The sequence below is a fragment of the Podarcis raffonei genome, chromosome 3, assembly GCF_027172205.1.
Source record: "Podarcis raffonei isolate rPodRaf1 chromosome 3, rPodRaf1.pri, whole genome shotgun sequence".
In the NCBI taxonomy this organism is placed as follows: Eukaryota; Metazoa; Chordata; class Lepidosauria; order Squamata; family Lacertidae; genus Podarcis; species Podarcis raffonei.
The window spans coordinates 112,307,208-112,331,799 of record NC_070604.1 but is presented as its reverse complement, the minus strand read 5'-3'; the positions used below and the strand labels follow the sequence as shown (position 1 = coordinate 112,331,799).

Below are 24,592 nucleotides of genomic sequence, written 5' to 3'. Positions count from 1 at the left end.
GCCACAAAGAATTGTATTATTTTAACGGGGAGAAACAGAGGAGGCACGCTGCATGTTATTAAGGTCCTAAATGTGATTAATATTGGAATGTTTCTTTTCATTTTCAGAAACTATGAAAACCTGATTAACAAACTGTTAGATTGTGTGGATCAAAGAAATCTGTAAGTACGCGTGTTTCATTTCCAAAACGTAAATCGTGCTCTGGCTTTGAGAGACTTTTAGACAGGATTGTGAGATTATTCTATGTGATTCTTTTCCCAATCCCCATTCTAAATTCTGTGGCAGATAGAACAGTTTTCTTTCAAGGTTTCTGTTCATATAAAAGGAAATCAAAAGAAGATTCAGCCCAGATATTTTGACACTCGACAGTACCACACCCCCACAGGTCTTACAGGATCAGAGCTGAATAATGTGATAATTTAACTCAGGGATGGGGAACCTGTACCCTCCCCAAATGCTGTTGGATGCCAAACACCTACCAGCCCTAGCCAGCTTGACCAATGGTTAGGAATGATGGCATTTGTAGTCCTGCGTGTGCTGAGTCACAGGTCCTCCATCCGTGCTTTAGCTAACAATAAATTCTGAATGTTTTGCTCAGTATCTGCTTCTGAGTAGATTGCATTTTTGTTGTAAATCGTCTGAAGATGGATCATGGTACCACCTCTTGACTCTTCATGTTTTTCTTTTTAAAAACGTTCTTATCTTGAAGTAAATCCTCAACTCGTTGAAAGTCCTCGTTCGTATCTCATCTCTCTTCTTTGGCCATTATAGAAGGCTGCTGTTGACATTCTTCATCTTCCTTCCCCTTTGGGGATTTATTTTTTTAAATTTTGGAAACTCCATGCCTTTAAGTACATTATGATTAATCGTATCTTACAATCTTATGCAGGAGTTCAGTTCCAGTGGTTCAGTGTATAAGCAAAACCGTATACAGCGGTACCTTGGGTTAAGTACGGTACTTAATTTGTTCCGGAGGTCCGTTCTTAACCTGAAACTGTTCTTAACCTGAAGCTCCACTTTAGCTAATGGGGCCTGCTGCTGCTGCTGCGCCGCTGCTGCACGATTTCTGTTCTCATCCTGAAGCAAAGTTCTTAACCGAGGTACTATTTCTGGGTTAGCAGAGTCTGTAACCTGAAGCGTATGTAACCCGAGGTACCACTGTATACTCAAACCCTTGGAATTGAACCCCTGTGTGAGCAGCCTGGGCCTTCCAGAACCAGCGTGCTGGCTCCAGAAGCCCTGGGATGTTCTTGTGAGATCTCGTGGAAGCATCTCAGTCCCAGTGAGATGAGGGAGCCTTGCTTCCTGAGTAAGGCCCTCCCCTAGCAACGAGACTGCATTTAATTTGTGGGGTTTCAAACAGCCGGCCTTCGACTGCATGTAGTTGAAATTGTGCAAGTTAAATGCGTATAAGATGTGATCGTGTGGATATTAAAATTGCATATATCTCTACTACCACACACACCACCTTAAAATTAGAGCTGTTGTAGTCCAAATGAGAGTTGGGCCTCTTGTGTGCAAATGCTGGAGTGGAGAGCTGTTCACAGTGGCCGGAGGAATTGGTTTGGCCCTAAATTGTGCTTGATAACTGCATTCATTCCCTCTGTCCCAAAAGGCTATTTGATTCCATTTCCTCCCTTCCCTCCTCAGCCCCTGGAAGTTTGAGCACATTGGCGTCGGTTTTCTGTCCCTGCTGTTAAGAGACGACAGGGTGCTGCCTCCGAGAGCCATCAAATTCTTTGTGAAATGTCTCAACCACGACGCCCTAGTGGTTCGCAAGGTAAGAAAATGGCAAATGGATTTAAGTGGTTGGTTGCCAGTGCTGATCCCATTCCTCTTAACCCAAAGGCAGAGTCACATGATAGCTTTCACACATGTCAAAGTGATATTTGCTGCTGTTCTTGTAAATGAGGTTAATACGCATTTTGCTTCCACACTACCACATCCTGGGCAAAGGTCAGACTTGGTGGACACATGTTGGCTTGCTGATTTTCCCAGTGTGCAAAGGAAACCACTTCGGATAACTACCACCACTGACATTCCCTTTTGGACTTCCACTGCAGCCCAAAGTGAAGCAATGAATTAGCCCTTAGTAAATCATTACTAAATCATGGAACGCGGGTGGCGCTGTGGTCTAAACCACTGAGCCTCTTGGGCTAGCCAATCAGAAGGTCAGCGGTTCGAATCCCCGCAAAGGGGTGAGCTCCCGTTGCTCAGTCCCAGCTCCTGCCAACCTAGCAGTTTGAAAGCACACCAAAAAGTGCAAGTAGATAAATAGGTACTGCTACAGCGGGAAGGTAAACAGCGTTTCCGTGCGCTGCTCTGGTGTCAGTGTTCCGTTGCGCCAGAAGCGGCTTAGTCATGCTGGCCACATGACCCGAAAAAACTGTCTGCGGAGTGGACAAATGCCGGCTCCCTCGGTCTGTAAAGTGAGATGAGCGCTGCAAACCCAGAGTCATTCGCAACTGGACTTAACTGTCAAGGGTCCCTTTGCCTTTACCTTTTAAATTGTTACATAGGCATCTGCCTTACACTAGGCCAGACTAACTATGCAACTACCTTTAGTTTTCTCTAACTTACAGTGGCTCTCCAGGGTCTTAAGGAGAGATCTTTTCCATAGCTTGTTGCTTGGTCATTGGATGCCAGGCATTGAAGCCGGAGCCTTCTGTTTTTGAGATTTTGTTGAAGCTTTTTCATAATACGATAAGATCAAAGAAACTAATCTAAATAAAAAAAACAAAAACAGGGAGACAGAGAAAAGAAAGCACCAAAGGAAAACCAAAAGATAGAAGAAAAGAAATGAGGAGAGAAAAAGGAAAAATAAAAAGTACTTCCGATTTTTCGTCTGTCAGTCACATGAAATAAATTACTCAAAATATAAACTCAAGAATGGCATCCAACTGATCTGCTTTCTGTGAGGCAATATTTTTCACAATCTTCCAACCCAAATGACTCGTATTAATTTATTTTCCTTTTACACAAAAAGTCCAAAAGAGATTCTGCAACCTCGAGCCTTCCCTATGCAGGACACATGTTCCTCCACTGAACTCTAGTCTCTTCCTCACTGAACCACAGGAAGCATAGGGTGAACCATTAGGAGAAAATAAACGAGAAGAGTAGTGGGTCAAATTTAGTGCTATGAAGGGTGGGGGCAGCTTTTATGCTTGCTTTCTTCTGTTACTCAAAGCTGCTGGGTGAACCAGAAAGTTATTTTCCTTGGGATGGGATGAAAACGTGGGTGCAGATTGTTTTGGAAGGACACCACTTCTTCCTATTGATCAACAGGCAGGAGTCCACTCTTTGCGTAGTTCTGTAATATTGGGAGTGAGAGAAAGGGAGGGCAGCTTTCTTTTTTAAGACGGCAATGAAGCAGCTGCTTGCACTGACTTTTTAAAACGCATGAGCTAAACTTTTCTTTTCCTTTTTTTAAAAAAGATGGCAATTTCTGCCGTGGCTGGCATCCTCAAGCAGCTGAAGAGGCCTCACAAGAAGTTGTCCATCTGCCCATTCCAAATCAGTAAGTGTCCTGAGCAAAAACAGCTGCAAGCACCAAGTTGCTTTTCCCCCATGAAGTTTTTATGTAGTGTGTATATGTGAACTATGTACTGTGTTATATAGGGGGTGCCAGATTTCAAGCTTGCAGGATCTATTTTTCTTTCTGCTGGAACCCTAAGATCTATCATTCAGAGCAGGGAACAAAATGGCGGCTTGAGGATGGATTGAGACAGTTGCATGCTTCACTCATTGAACCGTACCCTAGAGCAGGGAAGGCGGGGCCATGTAATGTAGGGCCCTCCAGAAGTTGCTGGTTATCGAAGCTTAAAATCTTTCCAGTAGATCTTTGCTGCAGGGAGTTTTGTCCCCATTAAAGTGCCAAAGATGGAACCCTACCGCCTTCCCAAGAAGGTAAATCTTGGTGTTCTTTAGCGACAAAGGCAACGATTGAGCTAATTTTCAGTAATATTGTACATTTTGATGTACAATGTGCTTGTGCTTGCTTTTTGTTTTAATTATTTTGATTCGACGAAGCAAAAAGAAGTTGGGTTCGTAATGCAGGTTTAGTGGTTTTATTGTCATCTGAAAGCAAACTGCATGGCTTTCCTTTATATAGAAAATGTAGATCGCCCAAGAATTGTCAGATTTCTCCTGGAAATTCATGCGAAAAGGGAAGGGTGGGGGGGGGGAAATGGTATGTATACAAATTCTTAAAACTGTCTGTCTTGTTTTTTTAAAAAAAGCTGATCGTTTATGAAGGGCGGTATATAAATTTGATAAAGAAATAAAATAGTTCCAGTCACAGGAACGGAATCACAGGGTCAATAATATACGGTAACAGTTGCTTTCTCTTTTTGTGTGTGTGAGCAGGTGGAGCCCCTCAGCTTCCTGAGATCAGGGCCGGCGACAGACCTGACAACCAGTGGCTGCATTATGACAGTGCAAGGTTACCAAAGACTAAAGAAGCTTGGGAAGCCTGTCGTTTCGTGGAGAAAACACACTGGGGTTACTACACCTGGCCTCGGTAAGTACTGGCTTCTCCCCCCCCCCTCCTCTGGTGAACCTGGAAGGCACTAGGGCACAGATGGGGAACCTGTAGCCCTCCAGGTGTTCCATCATCATGGACCACCGGTTGTGCTAGTGGAGGCTGATGGGAGTTGGAGTTCAAGGATTTGTGGAGGGCCACATGTTCCCCATTGCGAGACTTAAAGCTCCCTTGTTGCCTCTGTCAGCAGTCTTCTAGCGGCTGTCTTGCTGGTATAACAACTACTACTAGTACAGTGGTGCCTCGCAAGACGAAATTAATTCGTTCCGCGAGTTTTGTCATCTTGCGATTTTTTCCGTCTTGCGAAGCACGGTGTCGGAAAAGTTTTGGAAAAGCTTCAAAAATCACCAAAGTCTTCAAAAACCTCAAAAAAAGGCTACCACACCGCGTGCTGTGAGTTGCTCCTCGAAGTCAAAACGCAACTGTATTAACGGTGTTAAGAAAAAGGAAACAAACTTGCAAGATGTTTCCGTCATGTGAAGCAAGCCCATAGGGAAAATCGTCTTGCGAAGCAGCTCAAAAAACAAAAAACCCTTTCGTCTTGCAAGTTTTCCGTCTTGCGAGGCATTCGTCTTGCGAGGTACCACTGTAGTAGTACATATATCCAGCCCATCTGACTGGGTTGCCCTAGCCCCTCTAGAAGGCTTCCAACATAATAAAAACACAGCAAAACATCAAGCATTAAAAACATCCCTATACAGTGGTACCTCGGGTTACATACGCTTCAGGTTACATACGCTTCAGGTTACAGACTCCGCTAGGTAAAGGGTAAAGGGGACCCCTGACCATTAGGTCCAGTCGTGGCCAACTCTGGGGTTGCGGCGCTCACCTCGCTTTATTGGCCGAGGGAGCCGGCGTACAGCTTCCGAGTCATGTGGCCAGCATGACTAAGCCACTTCTGGCGAACCAGAGCAGCGCACAGAAACACCGTTTACCTTCCCGCCGGAGCAGTGCGTGTTTATCTACTTGCACTTTGATGTGCTTTTGAACTGCTCGGTTGGCAGGAGCAGGGACCGAGCGACGGGAGCTCACCCCCTGTTGCGGGGTTTTGAACCGCCGACCTTCTGATCTGCAAGTCCTAGGCTCTGTGGTTTAACCCACAGCGCCACCCGCGTCCCAACCACAGACTCTGCTAACCCAGAAATATTACCTCGGGTTAAGAACTTTGCTTCAGGATGAGAACAGAAATCGTGCAGTGGCAGCACAGCGGCAGCAGGAGGCCCCATTAGCTAAAGTGGTGCTTCAGGTTAAAAACAGTTTCAGGTTAAGAACAGACCTCCAGAACAAATTAAGTTCTTAAGATAGTTGTTGTTTATTTCCATGACATCTGATGGGAGGGCATCAGGCCCTCTACATGGTTCCCTTCAGGCAGTGAGGAAACCGCCAGAAGACTCTTGGAACTGGACCTCAGTGTCCGGGCTAAACGATGCCGGCGGAGACATTTCTTCTGATATACAACAGTCTACATACTCTACTTATTCTTGTTTTGGGGCAGCAGCAACATTATTTCTCCAATATACCTTTTAAACATATTCAGCTCTTTGGAGTTTGATCTTACCTATCTACCTAACACATTTTGCTACAGTGAGTTGCAGTGGGGTCTAAATTTTGATTTGGCCAGGCTACCTTTTTAAAAAGAACATGTTTGAGCTCTTACAGTTTGCCTCCCTTTGTCATTGCTATACTGGAACAATGACCCAGGAAATGCTGTACCTACATTTTTTTGTTCAAAAATATTGAAACCTATCTTGATTATTATTTTTCTCTTCACAATTTCTAGAAATATGGAGATTTATGCTTCTGCTGAAGAGCAACCAAAGCTTGGGAGGAGTAGAGATGAGCTTTCAGAGGTGAATGTGATATTTTAAAACTCCACTGAAAGTATTTTCTGGGACTGAGTCAAGCTTGAGCATATATATATTTATTCCTGTTGTGATTGTGTATGTTTGAACAATTCCAAAGCCAAAATGTGTAATCTGGATTTTACATAGAGCCTAGGCAAAACAAGAATGCAATTAATGACTGCCCTATACACCATAGAACTTTTTGGTAATAATGGTTATTCTGATCATGTTTCACATTATCCTGCCTGCCCCCCCCCCCATGGTGATTCAGTTTATAAATGATAAATGTAATAGCTTGATCATTTTACCTAATGGGAACATTTGTTAAAAGCAGCTGCTACACAGGTTCTCTTGAGTGTGTTGCACATGTGTTTTTAACAATACACTGGTGCCTCGCAAGACGAAATTAATTCGTTCTGCGAGTTTTTTCGCCTTGCGAATTTTTCGTCTTGCGAAGCACTGTTTCGGAAAAGTTTTGGAAAAGCTTCAGAAATCACCAAAGTCTTCAAAAACCTCAAAAAAGGCTACCACACCGCGTGCTATGAGTTGCTCCTCGAAGTCAAGTCGCAACTGTATTAACGGTTTTAAGAAAAAGGAAACAAACTTGCAAGACGTTTTCGTCTTGTGAAGCAAGCCCATAGGGAAATTCGTCTTGCGAAGCAACTCAAAAAACCAAAAACTCTTTCGTCTTGTGAGTTTTTCGTCTTGCGAGGCATTCGTCTTGCGAGGTACCACCGTAATTGCAACATGAAGCGATTCTTGCATGGGCCATTATAGAATCTCATTTATGTGACCCAGTGCACATGTAAAAGAAGTCATAAGCAACGGTTTGCCCTGAATTAGTGTTACTTGTTCCCATTTGGGCCTGCCCTTCAGTTTCTGTTCCCAAGCCAGGAGGCACTCACAGTCTGTTATTCTCCATATAAGCAATGAGCAGTTTTCCATTCAAAAAAAGTTGATGATTTCTGGCAACCCCCATGGATGCTTTGGCTATTACTTTACTTCAACGGCAGCCAACTTGGTGCTCTGTCGATGTTATTGGAATGCTTTTCCCATCAGTCCTAGCCTGGATCACCAGTAGTCAGGGGTGATGTAGACCCAAAAAATTGTCTGGAGCACACCATGTTAGCGACACCTGTTTTCAGTGCACCACACTGGTTTATGAAGCATGTGGGTTGTCTTGTCAACTCAAAATGATTGCTGAACCGAGGATGGAAAGTTAGCAAAAGGAAAAGCATTGCTGTAGAAAGCTACACAAGGTCTTTCAAAGCTTAAGATTTATTTTGTCCTTGCCAGGATTCTGAAAGTCTTGCAGTTCTTCTAATGAGCATGGAAAAATAAGGCTAGTTCAAAGGTTGTCAATTGAGTTGCAGCAACTGATGTCCTGGCTCTCATTAATTTCACAGGAACCCAGATTTCTATCGGTATTTGCACAAAATGCAGCTGCTTTGAAATGAGCTGCACTCGTAAATAATGTTTCCTTTGACCCCAAATGCCTGTTTTTGTTAAGGTGTCACATATCTGAGACCATAAACTATGCAGACTTTTTTCCAGGACGACGCTTGACTGTTGTACGAACCAAAAAAGCCTTTTAGTTTCATTGTGCTCTTGTTTCTTTCTTTTTTTACAGGCGGAGCAGATCATTTATGATCATTTTTCTGATCCGAAATTTGTTGAGCAGTTAATCAAGTTTCTTTCTTTAGAAGACAGAAAAGGAAAGGATAAATTTAATCCTCGCAGATTTTGCCTCTTCAAGGTAACCAGTTATCTACTTCTTTGATTAGTTACACCTTCTAGAAAATGATAAAATCCTTGGTGAAAAGCTCTATAATATATGACCCATGCAGTTAAACTTCTGTATTCCGCATATTGGTCCAGTTTGGACAATTGAACCAAGGTCTCCTAAACCATAGTTTATGAAGCTGTGAATGAGTACCATGACCAAGTTGTCCTTAGCCCCTCTATTAAAGGGAGGTGGCGCTGTGGTCTAATCCACTGAGCCTCTTGGGCTTGCTGATTGGAAGTTCAGCAGTTCAAATCCCGATGACGGGGTGAGCTCCTGTTGCTCTGTCCCAGCTCCTGCCAACCTAGCAGTTTGAAAGCACGCCAGTGCAAGTAGATAAATAGGTACTGCTGTGGCAGGAACGTAAACAGCATTTCCATGTGCTCTTGTTTCCGTCACAGTTTCCCGTTGCACCAAAAGCGGTTTAGTCATGCTGGCCACATGGCCCGGAAAGCTGTCTGTGGACAAACGCTGGCTCCCTCAGCCTGAAAGGGGGATGGGCACCGCAACTCAATAGTCACCTTTGACTGGACTTAACCGTCCAGGGGTCTGTTGCCCCCCCTTTTTAGCCCTTCTATTCTGTTTGTTGTGGGGGAGGAAGGGAAAGGAGAATGTTAGCCGCTTTGAGACTCCTTAGGGTAGTGATAAAGCGGGATATCAAATCCAAACTCCTCTTCTTCTCTTTGCTTACCTCTTTGGAGCTTATTTTCTGACTTGTTTTGAGCCAGAGTTTTCATTTGCGGACAACCCAGAATCTGCTGTGCTTATATTCATTGTATTGCCTTCTGAAAGACTTACATTTGGGGGGGGGGGGAGAAAGAGAGAGAGAGAGAGAGAGAGAGAGAGAGAGAGAGAGAGACTCTACAGCCACAGCAGGTGGTCTAACTTTCCAACAGTTTGACTTTCTTCCTAATTGGCAAATTTTTTCTATTGTCTCCTGTGGCAGACAGATGCCCACTTAAAAAGAGACCCTCTAAAAGTGGCAATACAGTGGTACCTCGGGTTACATATGCTTCAGGTTACAGACTCCTCTAACCCAGAAATAGTGCTTCAGGTTAAGAACTTTGCTTCAGGATAAGAACAGAAATCAGGTTCCGGCAGCGTGGTGGCAACAGGAGGTCCCATTAGCTAAAGTGGTCCTTCAGGTTAAGAACAGTTTCAGGTTAAGAACGGACCTCCGGAACGAATTAAGTACTTAACCCAAGGTACCACTGTATATGCTTTTGGGGAGCTTGCTTGCAAATATATTTTGAGGGAAATGTTGAAAAATATAATTTCATGCACCTATGTAGGCATGTGCAAATGCAGGAGGGTTCTCTCTTATTTCTGGGGGGGGGGGTGGCACAGAACTGCAACACTTCCAACACAAGTCTCTGTTGCTTTTCTCTCATTCATGGCTTATGCATCTTTTAAAGTTAAGACCAGTACAGTGGTACCTCTGGTTACAAACTTAATTCATTCCAGAGGTCCGTTCTTAACCTGAATCCGTTCTTAACCTGAGGTACCACTTTAGCTAATGGGGCCTCCCGCTGCCGCCACGCGATTTCTGTTCTCCTGAGGTAAAGTTCTTAACCCGAGGTACTACTTCCTGGTTAGCAGAGTCTGTAACCCGAAGTGTTTGTAACCTGAGGTGTTTGTAACCCGAGGTACCACTTTATCCTAATCTATGTCTATAGCATGCCTTATTTTATTTTTAATACAACTTTGGAAAGTGTGCATTGTATTAATGGATGGGAAAGTACCCCTTTTGATTATATTTTTCATGTTTTTCTAGAATTAACACTTTGTAATAGTTACATTAGGGGTTGTGCAAGCCCTTTTCGTAAAAGTGTAAAAGTGATGAGTTTAAGACTAAACCATGAGTCTTGTTTTAACAGGGCTTGTTCAGAAACTTTGATGATGCCTTCTTGCCTGTACTGAAACCCCACTTAGAACGTTTGGCAATAGATTCTCACGAAAGTCCCCAACGATGCATAGCTGAAATTATAGCTGGTGTGATAAGAGGATCTAAGCACTGGACATTTGAAAAGGTAGTGTGTACTTTGCTTAATTTTTGCAAAAACGAAACAGCTGCGCATGCAGAAGGATTACCACTTTCTCACCCCCCCCTGCATGTCCCCCACAGTGTCCGCCAAATAGGATCTGGAGGGTTGCGGAAACCCCCAGAACAGATTTAGGAAAAGGGCCATTGCTTGTGATGACGGAACTACTTTTTCAGTGCTTTGTTGAACATAACCTACCGTATTTTTTGCACCATAACACTCACTTTTTTCCTCCTAGAAAGTAAGGGGAAATGTCTGTGCGTGTTATGGAGTGAATGCCTGGGGGTGGCGGGGGGGATCTGCTGCAGTCGTGAGCAGAGGATCCATGGTTCCCCTTCCTTCCCTCCTCTGTGGTTACAAAGCATGGATCCACATGGATCCTCAGGATTTTTGCATTAGGCTACTCCAAACTCACTGTCAGATCACATGTCTGTGGCCACAGCATGAACCACAAAAATCATATATCACTATTTCGTTTAGAATATTTTTTTTCTTGTTTTCCTCCTCTAAAAAGTATGTGCGTGTTATGGTCTGGTGCGTGTAATAGAGCGAAAAATACGGTATATTTATTTAGGTGGTTTTTTTTATACTACACTTCATCATAAGTGTCACAGGGTGTTGTAGAGCAAAATAAAATGCAATAATTAAAACCAGTGCACACAGAATGTAAACCTGTGAAATCCCAAGGTGGTTAGGAAAGCTACCTTGAATTCCTGTACATATATAAATAATACCAGTTTTAAATCATTGCTTTTTTTTTAAGCCCGCTCCACCTCGGTGTAAAAGTTGTACATTGATATTCATTGGTTTCTGGGATTTCCTAAACAAATACATGGAATTGCTAAAGTATATTTACCCCTTAGTATCAGAATCATGAGTAGCTGAGATTAAGAATGAACTACTGTTCTGATCCTTTAAGGTTGGCCATTGGCCCAAAATATTAAGGATTCTGTGTTCTTGGTTTTGGGTTCCTCCAGATCTTAGGCTGCAGAGATTCTGACAGGAGCTCTATTTCAGATTTCCATGCTGGCAACGTTACCTTGCCACATCCTTGTAAGAAATTAAATTTTGTTGAGTTTTTTGTTTGGTTTTTTAGTTGAGACGGCTTAAACTTAAGCAGTATCTGAGCAGTATGCAAGAAAACAAAACATAAAAATACAGCGGCAGTGCTAAGAGAGAGTCCATGTGTCATACGTACAGGGGTGGCTCAAGGTGTTTCAGCACCTGAGACCTGCTGCCACCCCCACAATGAGAGAGCAAACACCGTAAGAAGACTCCCCTTCTGGGCAGGGGGAAAGAGGAGGTCCTTTCTGGATACCCCCTCCCGCCCAGCAGTGAGGCGTTGCAACAGCTCCTCCCTTCAGGAGAAGCAGGTGCAAAGCCCCATCACACCACCTCTCGTGGGGGAGGGGAGATCTCCCCTCCCTATCTGCCGCCAGTCCCTCTCTGCTCCTAGAGACCGGCAGCAAAGCAGAACAGGATGCCACTCCTTGGAGGGTGCCACTTGCGACAGCTGCCTTGCCTAGCCTCATGGGCGGGTCGGACGTGCCTACGCACTTCTCATGATTTCTTTGCCTGTTCTTCCTTTTTGTACAGGTAGAGAACCTCTGGAAAGTTCTGTGTCCGCTTCTTAGGACAGCTTTATCCAACATAACAGTGGAAACCTACAATGACTGGGGTACCTGTATAGCAACGTCATGTGTAAGTCCTGCGTATTTCCTTTTTAATTTGCTGTATCTAAAAAGAAAGAACGCGGTATAGTTCTCCTCTCTTCTTTTTCCTCAGTGAGGTGGGTACCAAGCCTCTTCCTTTCTATTCTGAGGTATGGGAGGAACTCTTCAGTTCTTAGGTGGTTCTGTCACAGCTTGCCCTGTAGCTCAGGTTGCTACAAGGCAAGGTGTCTTCTCAGTCTTCTTCACTTTTGCTTCCCCTTTCTCCATGCCTCTCCCCTTTGCAGTCATTTTTGTCCACTTTTTGCTCTCTGTAATCCGTCTGGTGTGCACAGGGCAAGGCTTGGACTTTGCTCTTATGTTTTCTCTTTTTTGTGGTGCTGCAAATGTGACGTGTTATGTAATCTAAGCCTTAGTTAGACAGGAAATTACAGCGGTGGCTGCTGAGTCTTAATTTTCACATGAACCTAGAAATTTGGATGAAAACGTACTTTTGAAGACCTGTGATTCAGCCCTCTGGCTGTTTACTCAAAACTAAGTCTTGCTTCTGGTCTTACTCCCTAGCAAATCTGTATAAAAGATTATAGCCCAGGGATGGGGTTTTGTGCACTCTTAACTTGGGAATAAATACCATTGAACTTAGTGACACTTCTGAGTAACCTGCTTAGGATTGGCGATAAGGCTTAGATCAAAGCTTTGGTATGCTCAGAGACAAAACGGGTATGTGCTCAGGGCAAAAAGAACATTTTATAAACGCTGGCATTTTGGTGCTGCAATATTTTTTTTGATGAGGGCTTCTGTCTGGATTCTTATTTCTCGCTTGCTTTTTTTAAAAACAAAACAAAACATGTTGTTATGCAATAGAACCCACTCTTTTAACAGCACAAATGTTGGATATTGAATTGTCTTTCAGAAAGCTTTACCAAGATTTCACTTGCCAGAAATCATTTTGCCCCTTTTGCCTTTTAAAATTGTTAATACAGGAGAGCAGGGACCCTCGAAAATTGCACTGGTTGTTTGAATTGTTGTTGGAGTCTCCGTTGAGCGGTGAAGGAGGATCATTTGTTGATGCATGGTAAAATAATAATAATAATAATAATAATAATAATAATAATAATAATAATAATAAATTAATAATAATTTTGCCTATTTGTCGTAGGCCAAAGTGTGGAAGACAGTGGGGCTCATATTTATACAGAACAGATTGTTCCCGTGCTGACGGGTTCTCACTCTTGACAGCTGTTGCACCACATCATACTGCAGTAATTGCTTCTGGATCAAGCCCCACCTAGGGTGCACTGCAGTAATCCAATACAGGCATACCTCATGTTACGTCCGCTTCATGTTACATTCTTTCAGTTTGTGTCCCGCAGCAAACCGGAAGTACCGGAAAGGGTTACTTCCGGGTTTCACCGCTTGCACATGCGCAGAAGTGCAAAAGGACGTAATGCGCAGACGCGGCGAGTCGCAAGCCGCGCGTGCGCAGACGCGCCGCTGCGGGTTGCGCTCTTTTCATGTTGCGAATGGGCCTCCAGAATGGATCCTGTTGGCAGCCAGAGGTACCACTGTATTGAAATAGCCAGTACATGAACTAACCCAGCCAAGCTTTCCCGGTCCGGGAATGGTCCTGACTTTCTTGCCAGATGCAGCCGGTAAGAGATGAAGCTGCCTGGACTTCCAGTGACAAAGCTGCATCCAAAAGCAGACACATTAAAGAGCCGCTGGAACTATTCTTAATATCCGTGCAGGTTGTACTACTGCAATTTTGGTGGTTTTCATTTCCAGCGAATGTGTTCCTATGGCCACCCCTCCCCCTTTTAACTATATGAGGAGCTGCTAGTTCAGGCATAGGCAAATTCGCCCCTCCAAATGTTTAGGGACTACAACTCCCACCATCCCTGACCACTGGCCCTGTTAGCTAGGGATGATGGGAGTTGTGGTCCCAAAACATCTGGAGGGCCGAGTTTGCCTATGCCTGTTGCTAGGTCCCTTGGTTTATTGCAAGCAAAAAATTAAGTCATTGGCCTACCTTTTGTGAGCAATGAAGTGTAAGAGAATTGTTTGTGTCGTGCCTTGGGGTCTTTGGGAGGCGATAAAGGTGTGCTTCCCTAAGTTATGACCTTACTGTATGTTTTTCTGTCTTTCCCCGCTCCCCTCCCCATCCCCCTGCCCCTTCCTAGTCGACTGTATGTCCTGCAAGGAGGTCTTGCACAGCAAGAATGGCGAGTACCAGAGCTGCTGCACAGATTGCTGAAGTACCTAGAGCCGAAACTCACCCAAGTTTACAAAAATGTCCGAGAGAGGATAGGAAGGTTAGTGTTCTCAAGCCCGTGCATAGTTTTTAGTCCCTCAGCTGAAAGCCAGAGGATGGGAGCTCTCTTCCTTTGGGTTGTGACCTTGTCAGGCAGAAGCCTTTAATACGGTATAATAGCAATAGTAATTTTACTATTTATACGCCGTCCATCTGACTTGAGTTGCCCCAGCCACTCTGGGCGCCTTCCAGCAAAATACAAAAACACAAGAAAACACCTATCAGGTATCAGGGCTGCTGTCAGGTAGTCAGATAGTTGTTTATTTCCTTGACCATCTGATGGGAGGGCGCTCCACAGGGTGGGTGCCACTACTGAGAAGGCCCTCTGCCTGGTTCCCTGTAACCTCACTTCTTGCAGGGGGGGAACTGCCAGAAGGCCCTCGGAGTCAAATATTAATATGTCTTTCCTTCAGAATGCTGGAGGTTGTATGATTAAATGCCCCACCTCAACAACAACAAAACCCTCTCTGTTCATAGAAAAACAGCATATCAGGCTAAGCTAGTATTCTTCTCTCTCAGATGCTAGTTCCTCACAAAAGGACCCTTTTACATGGAGCATTCAAACGTACAACCCCCTTCTCACATAACAATCTGAACGCACTCAAGAAGGCTCTACTGTGTGACTCTTGTGAATGTATTATTTAGCCATTAGATTTCTATAGAAGCTGCCAGATTCTCCCCAGGAACTAGAATGAGTGGAGATTTCTGTAACAAATTTGTGAACTCTTTTCACAAAATAGGGTTTAAAGGGAAATATTAAACGTGTATACTTCATTTTCTTTCGTGTAGCGTTCTGACATACATCTTCATGATAGATGTTTCCTTACCAAATACCGCTCCAACAAAATCTCCCCATGTCCATGAGTTCACTTCCCGAATACTTGAAAAACTCAAACCCCTTACGGAAGTGGATGAAGAAATTCAGAATCATGTTATGGAAGAGAACGGAGTCGGAGATGAAGATGAGCGAACTCAGGGCATTAAACTCTTGAAAACCAGTAAGTGCCTGTGCTAAACTTGCGCACACCAAATTAAATGCCCAGCTGTACTTATTTGAGAGTTATTATTTCAATTTTCATTCCGCTTTTCCACATGAGTGTCACCCAAAGTAACTCAAATCGCGACAGCAAATGTATATACAGGTGCATCATTACAACAAGCAGCCTAATATTGATTGTTTCATATTGTGCCTCAGAGAGATTTTTTTTTAATATTAAGAAATTTATAAATGCTTTTAAATTATTGGTAATTTCAAAATGCAGCGAGATAATAAAACATAATATGACAATCCAAATAATTCCTGTTGGGAATGCTAACAACATTTTAAATTCATTATCAAATGGGCAATATCGACCATTGTGTTTTTAAGGTAGCTGATAGTTGGAAAAGATTAGTTTGAACCATGCCTGTGTCTTGCTGTGCTCTGTTTGACCTTGTGGCTATGTCTGCCTTTCTTCTGCCTTCGACAGTTCTGAAGTGGTTGATGGCAAGTGCAGGGAGAGCCTTTTCCACAGCTGTTGCGGAACAGCTTCAGCTCTTGCCGTTGTTTTTCAAGGTACGTGGTTTGTTAGTTCTCTTTAGGCTTCAGAGGTACCGTATTTTTCGCTCCATAGGGCGCACCGGACCATAGGGTGCACCTAGCTTGCGGGCTGGGGGAGCGCTCCGAAGGTTTGTGGATAGCTGCCTGAAGCCCGGGGAGCGCAGCAGGAGTTGGCACTGCGCTCCCTGGGCTTCAGGCTGCTATCCGCAAGCACTGACCCCTGTCGCTCTCCAGGCTTCATCAAAAGCCTGCATTCGCTCCATAGGATGCACACATTTCCCCTTCATTTTTGGAGGGGAAAATGTGCATCCTATAAAGCGAAAAATATGGTAACGCCTGAACACATTAAACCAACAAGTTTAGGTTAAGGGGTGATATGATAGCCATGTTCAAATATATAAAAGGATGTCACATAGAGGAGGGAGAAAGGTTGTTTTCTGCTGCTCCAGAGAAGCGGACACGGAGCAATGGTTCCAAACTACAAGAAAGAAGATTCCACCTAAACATTAGGAAGAACTTCCTGACAGTAAGAGCTGTTCGACAGTGGAATTTGCTGCCAAGGAGTGTGGTGGAGTCTCCTTCTTTGGAGGTCTTTAAGCAGAGGCTTGACAACCATATGTCAGGAGTGCTCTGATGGTGTTTCCTGCTTGGCAGGGGGTTGGACTCGATGGCCCTTGTGGTCTCTTCCAACTCTATGATTCTATGAACAATGCTTGACAAATAGTGGGACCCAGGTGGTGCTGGGGTCTAAACCACTGAGCCTCTTGGGCTTGCCGAAAGGAAGGTCAGCAGTTCAAATCTACTTGACGGAGTGAGCTCCCGTTGCTCTGTCCCAGTTTCTGCCAACCTAGCAGTTCAAAAGCATACCAGTGGAAGCAGATAAATCTTAGAGTTTCTTTTTTTCAAATTTAAGGAAGATTTACACTTGCGTTTATTTTTCTTTAAGCACTTCTTCCATTTCTCAAGTATGAAAAGTTTGTTAGAAACAACAACATAATACTTAAAGTAACTCTTTTTTTCCAACTGCTCTCTGTCTAAATACTTACACATAGAAACTCATGCCATATTAACAGGTTCTGCCTAAAACAGTTCTTTTTACATCCAATTTATCTATTGAGAGAAATTATTTGTCTTATTTTGGCTTTTACACCTACTCTTTGATTGATTGTTTGAAGGTATTTATGTACTGCTTTTCAGGTGGGACTCACAAAGCAGTATACCAAAGATTGGCACAAAATTGCAGTGAAATTGAAATTGAAAGACATCTATTTCTTTAGGAGATTGTACAACTCTTCAATTCTCTGCTTCCCTAAGGGCAAGATGGGCTTGATGAGGCACTGCGTGTGGTTTTTCATTATCCACTCTTGTGACTGTAATTTGTTTAAAACTATTTTCAATATTGTATTTTTTAAATTGCCATAGCTCACCCTTGCTGCCCAATTGTAAAAGATGACAAGCCTTGAGCTAGGGAAGTCTTTTCAGGTTTAATACTGCTGAGAATTCAATGCATATGTTCATTTCTTTGTATGCTTCAGAGGAAACCCACTAAAGGTTTGGGAGCAATCCACCAAACACCTGTCCTATTTAAGTCCTGTTTCAGTTAAGGGGATTAGACAGATAATACAGAAATATTTCAGGGAGGCAATTTCCCCTCCCTTTAAAGCTTTAAAATCTCAATTTCATTGTCCAAATCCCTGTATATTTCTAGATTCTCAGAGCCAAGTATTATTATTCTTTGTAAATTTATATAACACCTGAAGATCATAGTAGTGACATCTACTCAGTGTCCTTGGAGTAGGCATATTAATAGCGAAACAAGCAGCACACTTCAGCTGTTGCTTATTTTGTGAATGTACTTCAATATTGCATTTAGGGGCTTTAGGCTTGAATATTTCCTTGATCCCATCTTTTTAGTTGGAGAAGCTGAAAAGCTCTGTGGCATTCCCCCGTTGTTGTCCTGCATTGTATTCATTGTACAAAAAAGAAACCTTCTTTGGCTGTTGGTCTTCAACCTGTGTCCACTCACCTTTCCTGTTCTTCCATCCACAGATCGCACCTGTAGAAAATGACAACAGCTACGATGAACTTAAGAGAGATGCTAAGATGTGCTTGTCGTTAATGTCTCAGGGATTGCTGTACCCTCAACAAGTGCCTTTGGTACTTCAGGTGCTAAAACAAGTATGTGGCGCTTTCTTAAGCTGTGTAAACAACAAAAGCATATTTCGTGGTGTCAACATTCCCTCAAGGCAACCGTTGACAGTAAATGCCTTCTGCTTCAATACTGGGGGCGGGGGGGGCGGGGGGGCGGGTCTTCTATAAAATTCTGAATTATTTGATGACTACCAAAATGGCCGTCCCTATAGTGGTATGCGTGTGGAGGGAAGACCTGTTTATTGCAATAACATCTTGGAGATCCCGGGCCACAGGGAGGTTAGGCTGGCCTCAACCAGAGCCAGGGCTTTTTCGGCCGTGGCCCCGATCTGGTGGAACGCTCTGTCACAAGAGACTAGGGCCCTGCAGGACTTGCCATCTTTCCACAGGGCCTGCAAGACAGAGCTGTTCCACCAGGCCTTTGGCCAGGGCACAACCTGACCCCCTCCTTTGGTAATCCTCACAGAACTCTAGCCCAATGGTTGCCATTAATTTGATTTTGAATTGATTTTAAAATGAATTGATTTTAGAATGCTGTGTTACTTTTATTGTTGTTAGCTGCTCTGAGCCCGGCTTCAGTTGGGGAGGGCTGAATATAAATAAATTTTATTTTATATTATTATTATTATTATTATTATTATTATTATTATTATTATTATTCCCTCTGGGGTGCAGTGCATCTCTGCTGCCTCTGCTCATGGAGACCTACTGAATTCTACCCCACCTTTACAGGGTTCATGCCATTAATGAACTGGACAATCCAAGCAAGGGCACTAACCCAGTGGCTAACCCAGTGGTTTGACTTCACCCCTAGAGGCGTACTCCATTATCTCTTAAGACAGACGCCAGCAACAAGCCCAGAAGTTAAGCTGTCATCTGAGGAATTAAGGAGAGGGGATTGGGCATGGAAATAGGAGTGAGTGTTAGGACAAATGAGCATTAGAGCAAAAGACCTGCTATGTCTACTTGTAGATAAATTCTGAAATGTAGCTATGGAGAGCTTTTGCTTTTTCTGTATGGTGGTTTAAATGCAGGCTGATCTTTGCTTCCACTTGAAGAATTGCCTGTTTAATTTTTTCTAACTGCTGCTATTTTGTTATTTTGCAGACAGCAAAGAATAGTTCCTGGCATGCTAGGTACACAGTGCTAACCTACCTCCAGACCATGGTTTTTTATAATCTTTTTATCTTCCTAAACAATGAAGAAGCGGTAAATGACATCAGATGGCTGATTATAAGACTGCTAGAAGATGAACAGCTTGAGGTGAACAATATACCTGCGCTTGCATTTCTTGACAGCCTGTGAAAAATCCATGTTTGCAAAATAAAAGTTGAGCTTCGTAGGTAACAGGGCACCATCCTGCCCAAAGTTTAATCACTTTTAAAAGTTCTGTTGATCTTGGTGGAAAAATTAGGTTTATTCTTTTAAAAATATGATCCATATATGAACCAAACACTGCAAAAAACATCATCAGTTGAAAACACTTGATAGTAGTTTATTACGTTTCCCATGTTCATTTCACACCTGGATTATTCTAGTTAGCTTGTCCATTTCAGCAACACGAAAGCTTTTCCATTGTTGTTTCTTACATTTGCTCTGCAAAGGTCCATTCGATTTCCCAGTTTTATCAACTACACTCTTTGTTGCTTCCATCAGGCCAGCATACGCTTAAGTCTTCCCCTTTGAAACCAGAGGGCCTTGAATATGCTTCGCTTTTGTCATGCTCTTTTGTCATGACATTCCTCCTTTTCTCTGATACAGCATTGTCTTTTACTTTGCCCAGGCACTGAATGCATTTTTAATAACCGTATTTTTTGCTCTATAAGACGCACCAGACCACAAGACGCACCTAGTTTTTGGAGGAAGAAAACAAGAAAAAATATATTCTGAATCTCAGAAGCCAGAACAGCAAGAGGGATCGCTACGCAGTGAAAGCAGCAATCCCTCTTGCTGTTCTGGCTTCTGGGATAGCTGAGCAGCCTGTATTCGCTCCATAAGACACACACACATTTCCCCTTACTTTTTAGGAGGGAAAAAGTGAGTCTTATAGAGCAAAAAATACGGTATCTACTGTATATTTAAGAGGTCAGCAGAAGTTTGTTTTATGGTTGCTAGTGCTCTCATGCGATATTTTGATTATATGAAACATAAGCTGCAAACATAACATTGTTCATGTGTGAGTGAAATAACCATTTATGGAGGCAAATGAACCGAGCGATAGGTTACCAGGGCAACTTTACTGTTGGCTATAAGAGAGGTTTCTGAAACATTTTGTTTCCCAGAATGGTAGTTCCTGAAGCAGGTTTGCTAGTGACCTAACTGCTGCAGGAAGGCGGTGTTTTGAATTTGAAGCAGTCTCTGGTTCCTGCTTCAGTGTTACATAGCCATGAGTTCTGCTTGCATCCTATGAATGCTACTAGCATCCTTTTACCGCTGTTAGTTGGAACATTTATCCTGCTGTCTAAAACAAGCAAACACCGCCCCCCCCCCCCCGCTGTTTGCTGTTCCCTCTTTAGCAGCAATGCAGACTTGCGGAACTAATTTGTAGAGCAAATTTGCAAATCGCCAGATGAATAGTATGTTCTTGCAAAACAGCAGTACAGATCGGCAAAGCGCCTCCTTGTGTGTAATCTCTTGTGACCTGGTTGCCATGGAAACCTCAAATCTTGCAGTGGTGGTAATCTTGCGTTTCCTTGCCCTGAGCTGGCAAGCCCTAAAATGGTGCTCACTTGTTACTCCAGTGATGTTTTGCGCTCTCTCTCTCGCTCTCTCTCTCTCTCTCTCTCTGTGTTACATAGAGACAAGAGCAGCTTCTGCCATCAAGGGGAGGCTAGGTTGTGCCTGGCATGGTTGTTTTTTGTTGTTGTTGTTTAGTCGTTTAGCCGTGTCCGACTCTTCGTGACCCCATGGACCAGAGCACGCCAGGCACTCCTGTCTTCCACTGCCTCCCACAGTTTGGTCAAACTCATGCTAGTAACCTCGAAAACACTATCCAACCATCTCGTTCTCTGTCGCCCCCTTCTCCTTGTGCCCTCCATCTTTCCCAACATCAGGGTCTTCTCCAGGGAGTCTTCTCTTCTCATGAGGTGGCCAAAGTACTGGAGCCTCAGCTTCACAATCTGTCCTTCTAGTGAGCACTCAGGGCTGATTTCCTTCAGAATGGAGAGGTTTGATCTTCTTGCAGTCCGTGGGACTCTCAAGAGTCTCCTCCAGCACCATGGTTGTTTAGGGTGAAGGAAATAGTGGATTCCCCCATATCTCCTTCCCAGCATTTTGGTTCTCAGCTTTGATTTAAATAGAAGGTATCATAAAGAAAAACTGCTCTCCCCTTTGAATGCCCCCCATATCCCATTCTCCTCACCCTGGCAGCCATGTTCTTGGGGTGAGCCTCATTATTTCCAAATCCTGCCTGCTCCAGCCCCTGCCCTTCCCACATCCCATTGCTCTCTTACCTTTTCAAATTCATTCTGTGAGGCTTTTTATTCTTTGTATCAAGTCCCTTCTTCCTACTTCCTTGGGCACTGTCTTGACCTTGTCTTCCCCAATAACTAATGGTGTGTCTTTCTCCTGTGAAATTCCCTCTTTCTCTTTCTTTTGGCTCCTTTCTAACTACAGTTGTACCTTGGAAGTCAAACGGAATCCATTCCGGAAGTCCGTTCGACTTCCAAAACGTTTAGAAACCAAAGCACGGCTTCTGATTGGCTGTAGGAAGCTCCTGCAGCCAATCAGAAGACCTGTGGGACGTTTGGCTTCCAAATAACGTTCGCAAACTGAAACACTCACTTCTGGGTTTGTGGCATTTGGAAGCCAAAATGTCCCAAGTACTAAGATGTTCAAGGTACGTCTGTACTTTCAAATATGCCACTGTTTCCCCCGTTCTCAAACCACCCACCTTCCCTATCCAGCTATCGGTCTGACCCCTTTCTTTGCTTCACTTCCAAATCCCCGGAGCCCCTTCTTACTCCCACTGCCTTGACTTTTCCTCTAGCTCTGCTCCTGCATCCTTCAATCTAGTCCCTGCCCGCTGTTCTGAAACTGCTCTCTCAAAGATCCCTGGCGTGATCTGGGCCTCTGTTGCCTAAACTATTGCAGTTTCCTCCTCTCTGGACTCCTGTTGGATTTCCAGTTGCTCTGATCATGTCGTGCGCCGCTCCTTAAATCCCCGTATAAGTGATAAAAGGGTAAAGAATCAAAAACACATAGTTAACACTATTCAGAAGTTGACATCCGCCGGCACATTTGCAACTGGCTCTCCAGAGTACAAGCACCTGCCAACACTCTGCATCCAAACCAGCACTTTAAATTATACCCTTGAACATAATATTCTAAAGTTCTACAAAGCTAAAAGTCAGCCTGCAGACCCCGTAATAAATGAGCATAGGAAGTTAACAGGCACTTGAGATCAACTTCCTCTCATTTTTATACTTCGCGGGTGGCGCTGTGGTCTAAACCACTGAGCCTTGTGCTTGCCGATCAGAAGGTCAGCGGTTCGAATCCCCGTGATGGGGTGAGCTCCCATTGCTCGGTCTCAGCTCCTGCCAACCTAGCAGTTCGAAAGTATGCCAAAAAGTGCAAGTAGATAAATAGGTACCACTCTGACAGGAAGGTAAACGGCGTTTCCGTGTCCTGCTCTGGTTTCACCAGAAGCGGCTTAGTCATGTTGGCCACATGACCCGGAAAAACTGTTTGTGAACAAACATCGGCTCCCTCACTCAGTAAAGTGAAATGAGTGCTGCAACCCCAGAGTCTTTTGTGACTGACTTAACTGTCAGGGGTCCTTTACCTTTACCTTACTCAAATTTGTGTTAAGCAATGAGCCTATAGAGCCCATTCTTAAACACACTCTGCTGAACTGAAAGGTGAAGTGCTAACAGACCCCAGGGTCAGAGGACTTGGCCGCGGAGTGAGCAAACTCGCCACCGAACCGCTTTCATTGACATCCCGTCACATACGTTAAAATTTGCGTTTGCAGCTGAATTCAGTGCAGGAACTCCTACAGCAAGGAATACCAAGCAAGCCAATCACTGAAATCATGACTTACTACGGGGTCGTTTGAGAAAGATACCGCAGTGAAGCAAATGCCGACTTGTCGAGCAGACTTGTTCACTGGAGTAACTGGTTTCCTCGTCCATCCCTAGGTGAGAGAGATGGCGGCCACCACATTGAGCGGCTTGCTCCAGTGCCACTTCCTGGTGATTGATGACCCCCTGCAGACTCACTTTGAGCAGCTCTGTAAGAGGAGACTCCCGAAGAAGAGGAAAAGAGACCTCAGCACAGTGGTGGATACCATTCCTCCTGCAGGTAAAAGGAGGGGGGGCATACATGATGGCTTCTTAAGAGAGTCTTCGTCCAGGCTTTGGTGTCCTCACATGCCTGAGACTAGTTCACCACCACTGGAAATAGTTTCAGTCCAAAGCAGTGGAAAAGGTGCCTCGTTGGAAGCTGTCAGTCTGCTGCTTCAGGAAACAGGAAGGCAACACAGGCGCAGTGACTGAGGACGGGAGAACCAAACCAGAGTAAACTCAAATTCACAACTGAGGATACTTTGCCAAGGGGAGCAGGAAGTAGGAGGAGGAAGCTAGAAGCATGAAGTTTTAGGAGGTGCAAAGCCCAGGGGCTTGTGAGCACACAGGTGGGCTCCTCGGCAGATTATGCTTATGTGCTTGCAAGCTACTCGATTGTGCTGCAATGCAGTGAGGCATGTTAATTGGGAGCAGCATGCTACTTAGGTGGCGTTCGTTTGTTTTTTGCCTGCTGTTTCTGCTTTCCATCTGCCACCAAACTTGGAAGCACAGGAGCTGTTGGGAAAGGACTGAAAAGTCACATGCAGTTCAGATCTCCCTTTTCCCTTTCTGCTTTGACTTGTGGAGAGTCAGAAGGGATACTGTACTACGCCAAGGCGCCCCAAACCCTCCTTTCCATCAAAGAAAAGAAAGGGAGATCTGAAATGGCCTCGGCCCAGTATACCTGAAGGAGCATCTCCACCCCCATCGTTCTGCCCGGACACTGAGGTCCAGCGCTGAGGGCCTTCTGGCAGTTCCCTCACTGCGAGAAGCCAAGTTACAGGGAACCAGGCAGAGGGCCTTCTCGGTAGTGGCGCCCGCCCTGTGGAACACCCACCAGAGAAAAACAACTACCAGACTTTTAATAATAATAATAATAATAATAATAATAATAATAATTTTTATTTGTACCCCGCCCTCCCCAGCCAAGGCTGGGCTCAGAGCGGCTTACAAGCAATAATAAAAACAAGTTAAATGATTACAACTTAAAAACAAAATTAAAAATACAACATTAAAATATTGAAACATTAAAATATTAAAATGTAGCCTCATCGCAGGAGGAGAAGGAAAAGAAAAAAGAAAGAGAGGGAGGGAATCAAATTGGCTCCAAGCCAAAGGCCAGGTGGAACAACTCTGTCTTACAGGCCCTGTGGAAAGAAATCAGATCCTGCAGGGCCCTGGTCTCGTGAGAGAGGGCGTTCCACCAGGCCAGGGCCAGAGTTGAAAAGGCCCTGGCTCTGGTTGAAGCCAATCTAATTTCCTTAGGGCCCGGGACCACTAGGGTGTTGCTATTTATGGACCTTGAGGCTCTCCGTGGGGCATACCGGGAGAGGCGGTCCCGTAGGTACGAGGGTCCTAGGCCGTGAAGGGCTTTAAAGGTCAAAAGCAGCACCTTAAATCTGACCCTGTACTCCACCGGGAGCCAGTG

General features: G+C 44.2%; 1 protein-coding gene across 2 annotated transcripts in view; it reads left to right on the top strand.

Moving 5' to 3' along the window:
- Nucleotides 1–24,592, top strand: part of PSME4 (proteasome activator subunit 4) — an 84,536-nt gene that overhangs the window by 54,789 nt on the left and 5,155 nt on the right. For both annotated transcript variants that reach the window (XM_053383623.1, XM_053383624.1), the window contains 15 exons: nucleotides 108–161; nucleotides 1,651–1,780; nucleotides 3,436–3,517; nucleotides 4,366–4,519; nucleotides 6,321–6,390; nucleotides 8,015–8,140; nucleotides 10,045–10,197; nucleotides 11,806–11,910; nucleotides 12,863–12,954; nucleotides 14,060–14,191; nucleotides 14,980–15,188; nucleotides 15,660–15,745; nucleotides 17,780–17,908; nucleotides 18,989–19,144; nucleotides 23,020–23,182. In XM_053383623.1, coding sequence (XP_053239598.1) covers nucleotides 108–161; nucleotides 1,651–1,780; nucleotides 3,436–3,517; nucleotides 4,366–4,519; nucleotides 6,321–6,390; nucleotides 8,015–8,140; nucleotides 10,045–10,197; nucleotides 11,806–11,910; nucleotides 12,863–12,954; nucleotides 14,060–14,191; nucleotides 14,980–15,188; nucleotides 15,660–15,745; nucleotides 17,780–17,908; nucleotides 18,989–19,144; nucleotides 23,020–23,182 — 1,841 coding nt within the window. The remainder of the gene's footprint in view (nucleotides 1–107; nucleotides 162–1,650; nucleotides 1,781–3,435; nucleotides 3,518–4,365; nucleotides 4,520–6,320; nucleotides 6,391–8,014; nucleotides 8,141–10,044; nucleotides 10,198–11,805; nucleotides 11,911–12,862; nucleotides 12,955–14,059; nucleotides 14,192–14,979; nucleotides 15,189–15,659; nucleotides 15,746–17,779; nucleotides 17,909–18,988; nucleotides 19,145–23,019; nucleotides 23,183–24,592) is intronic.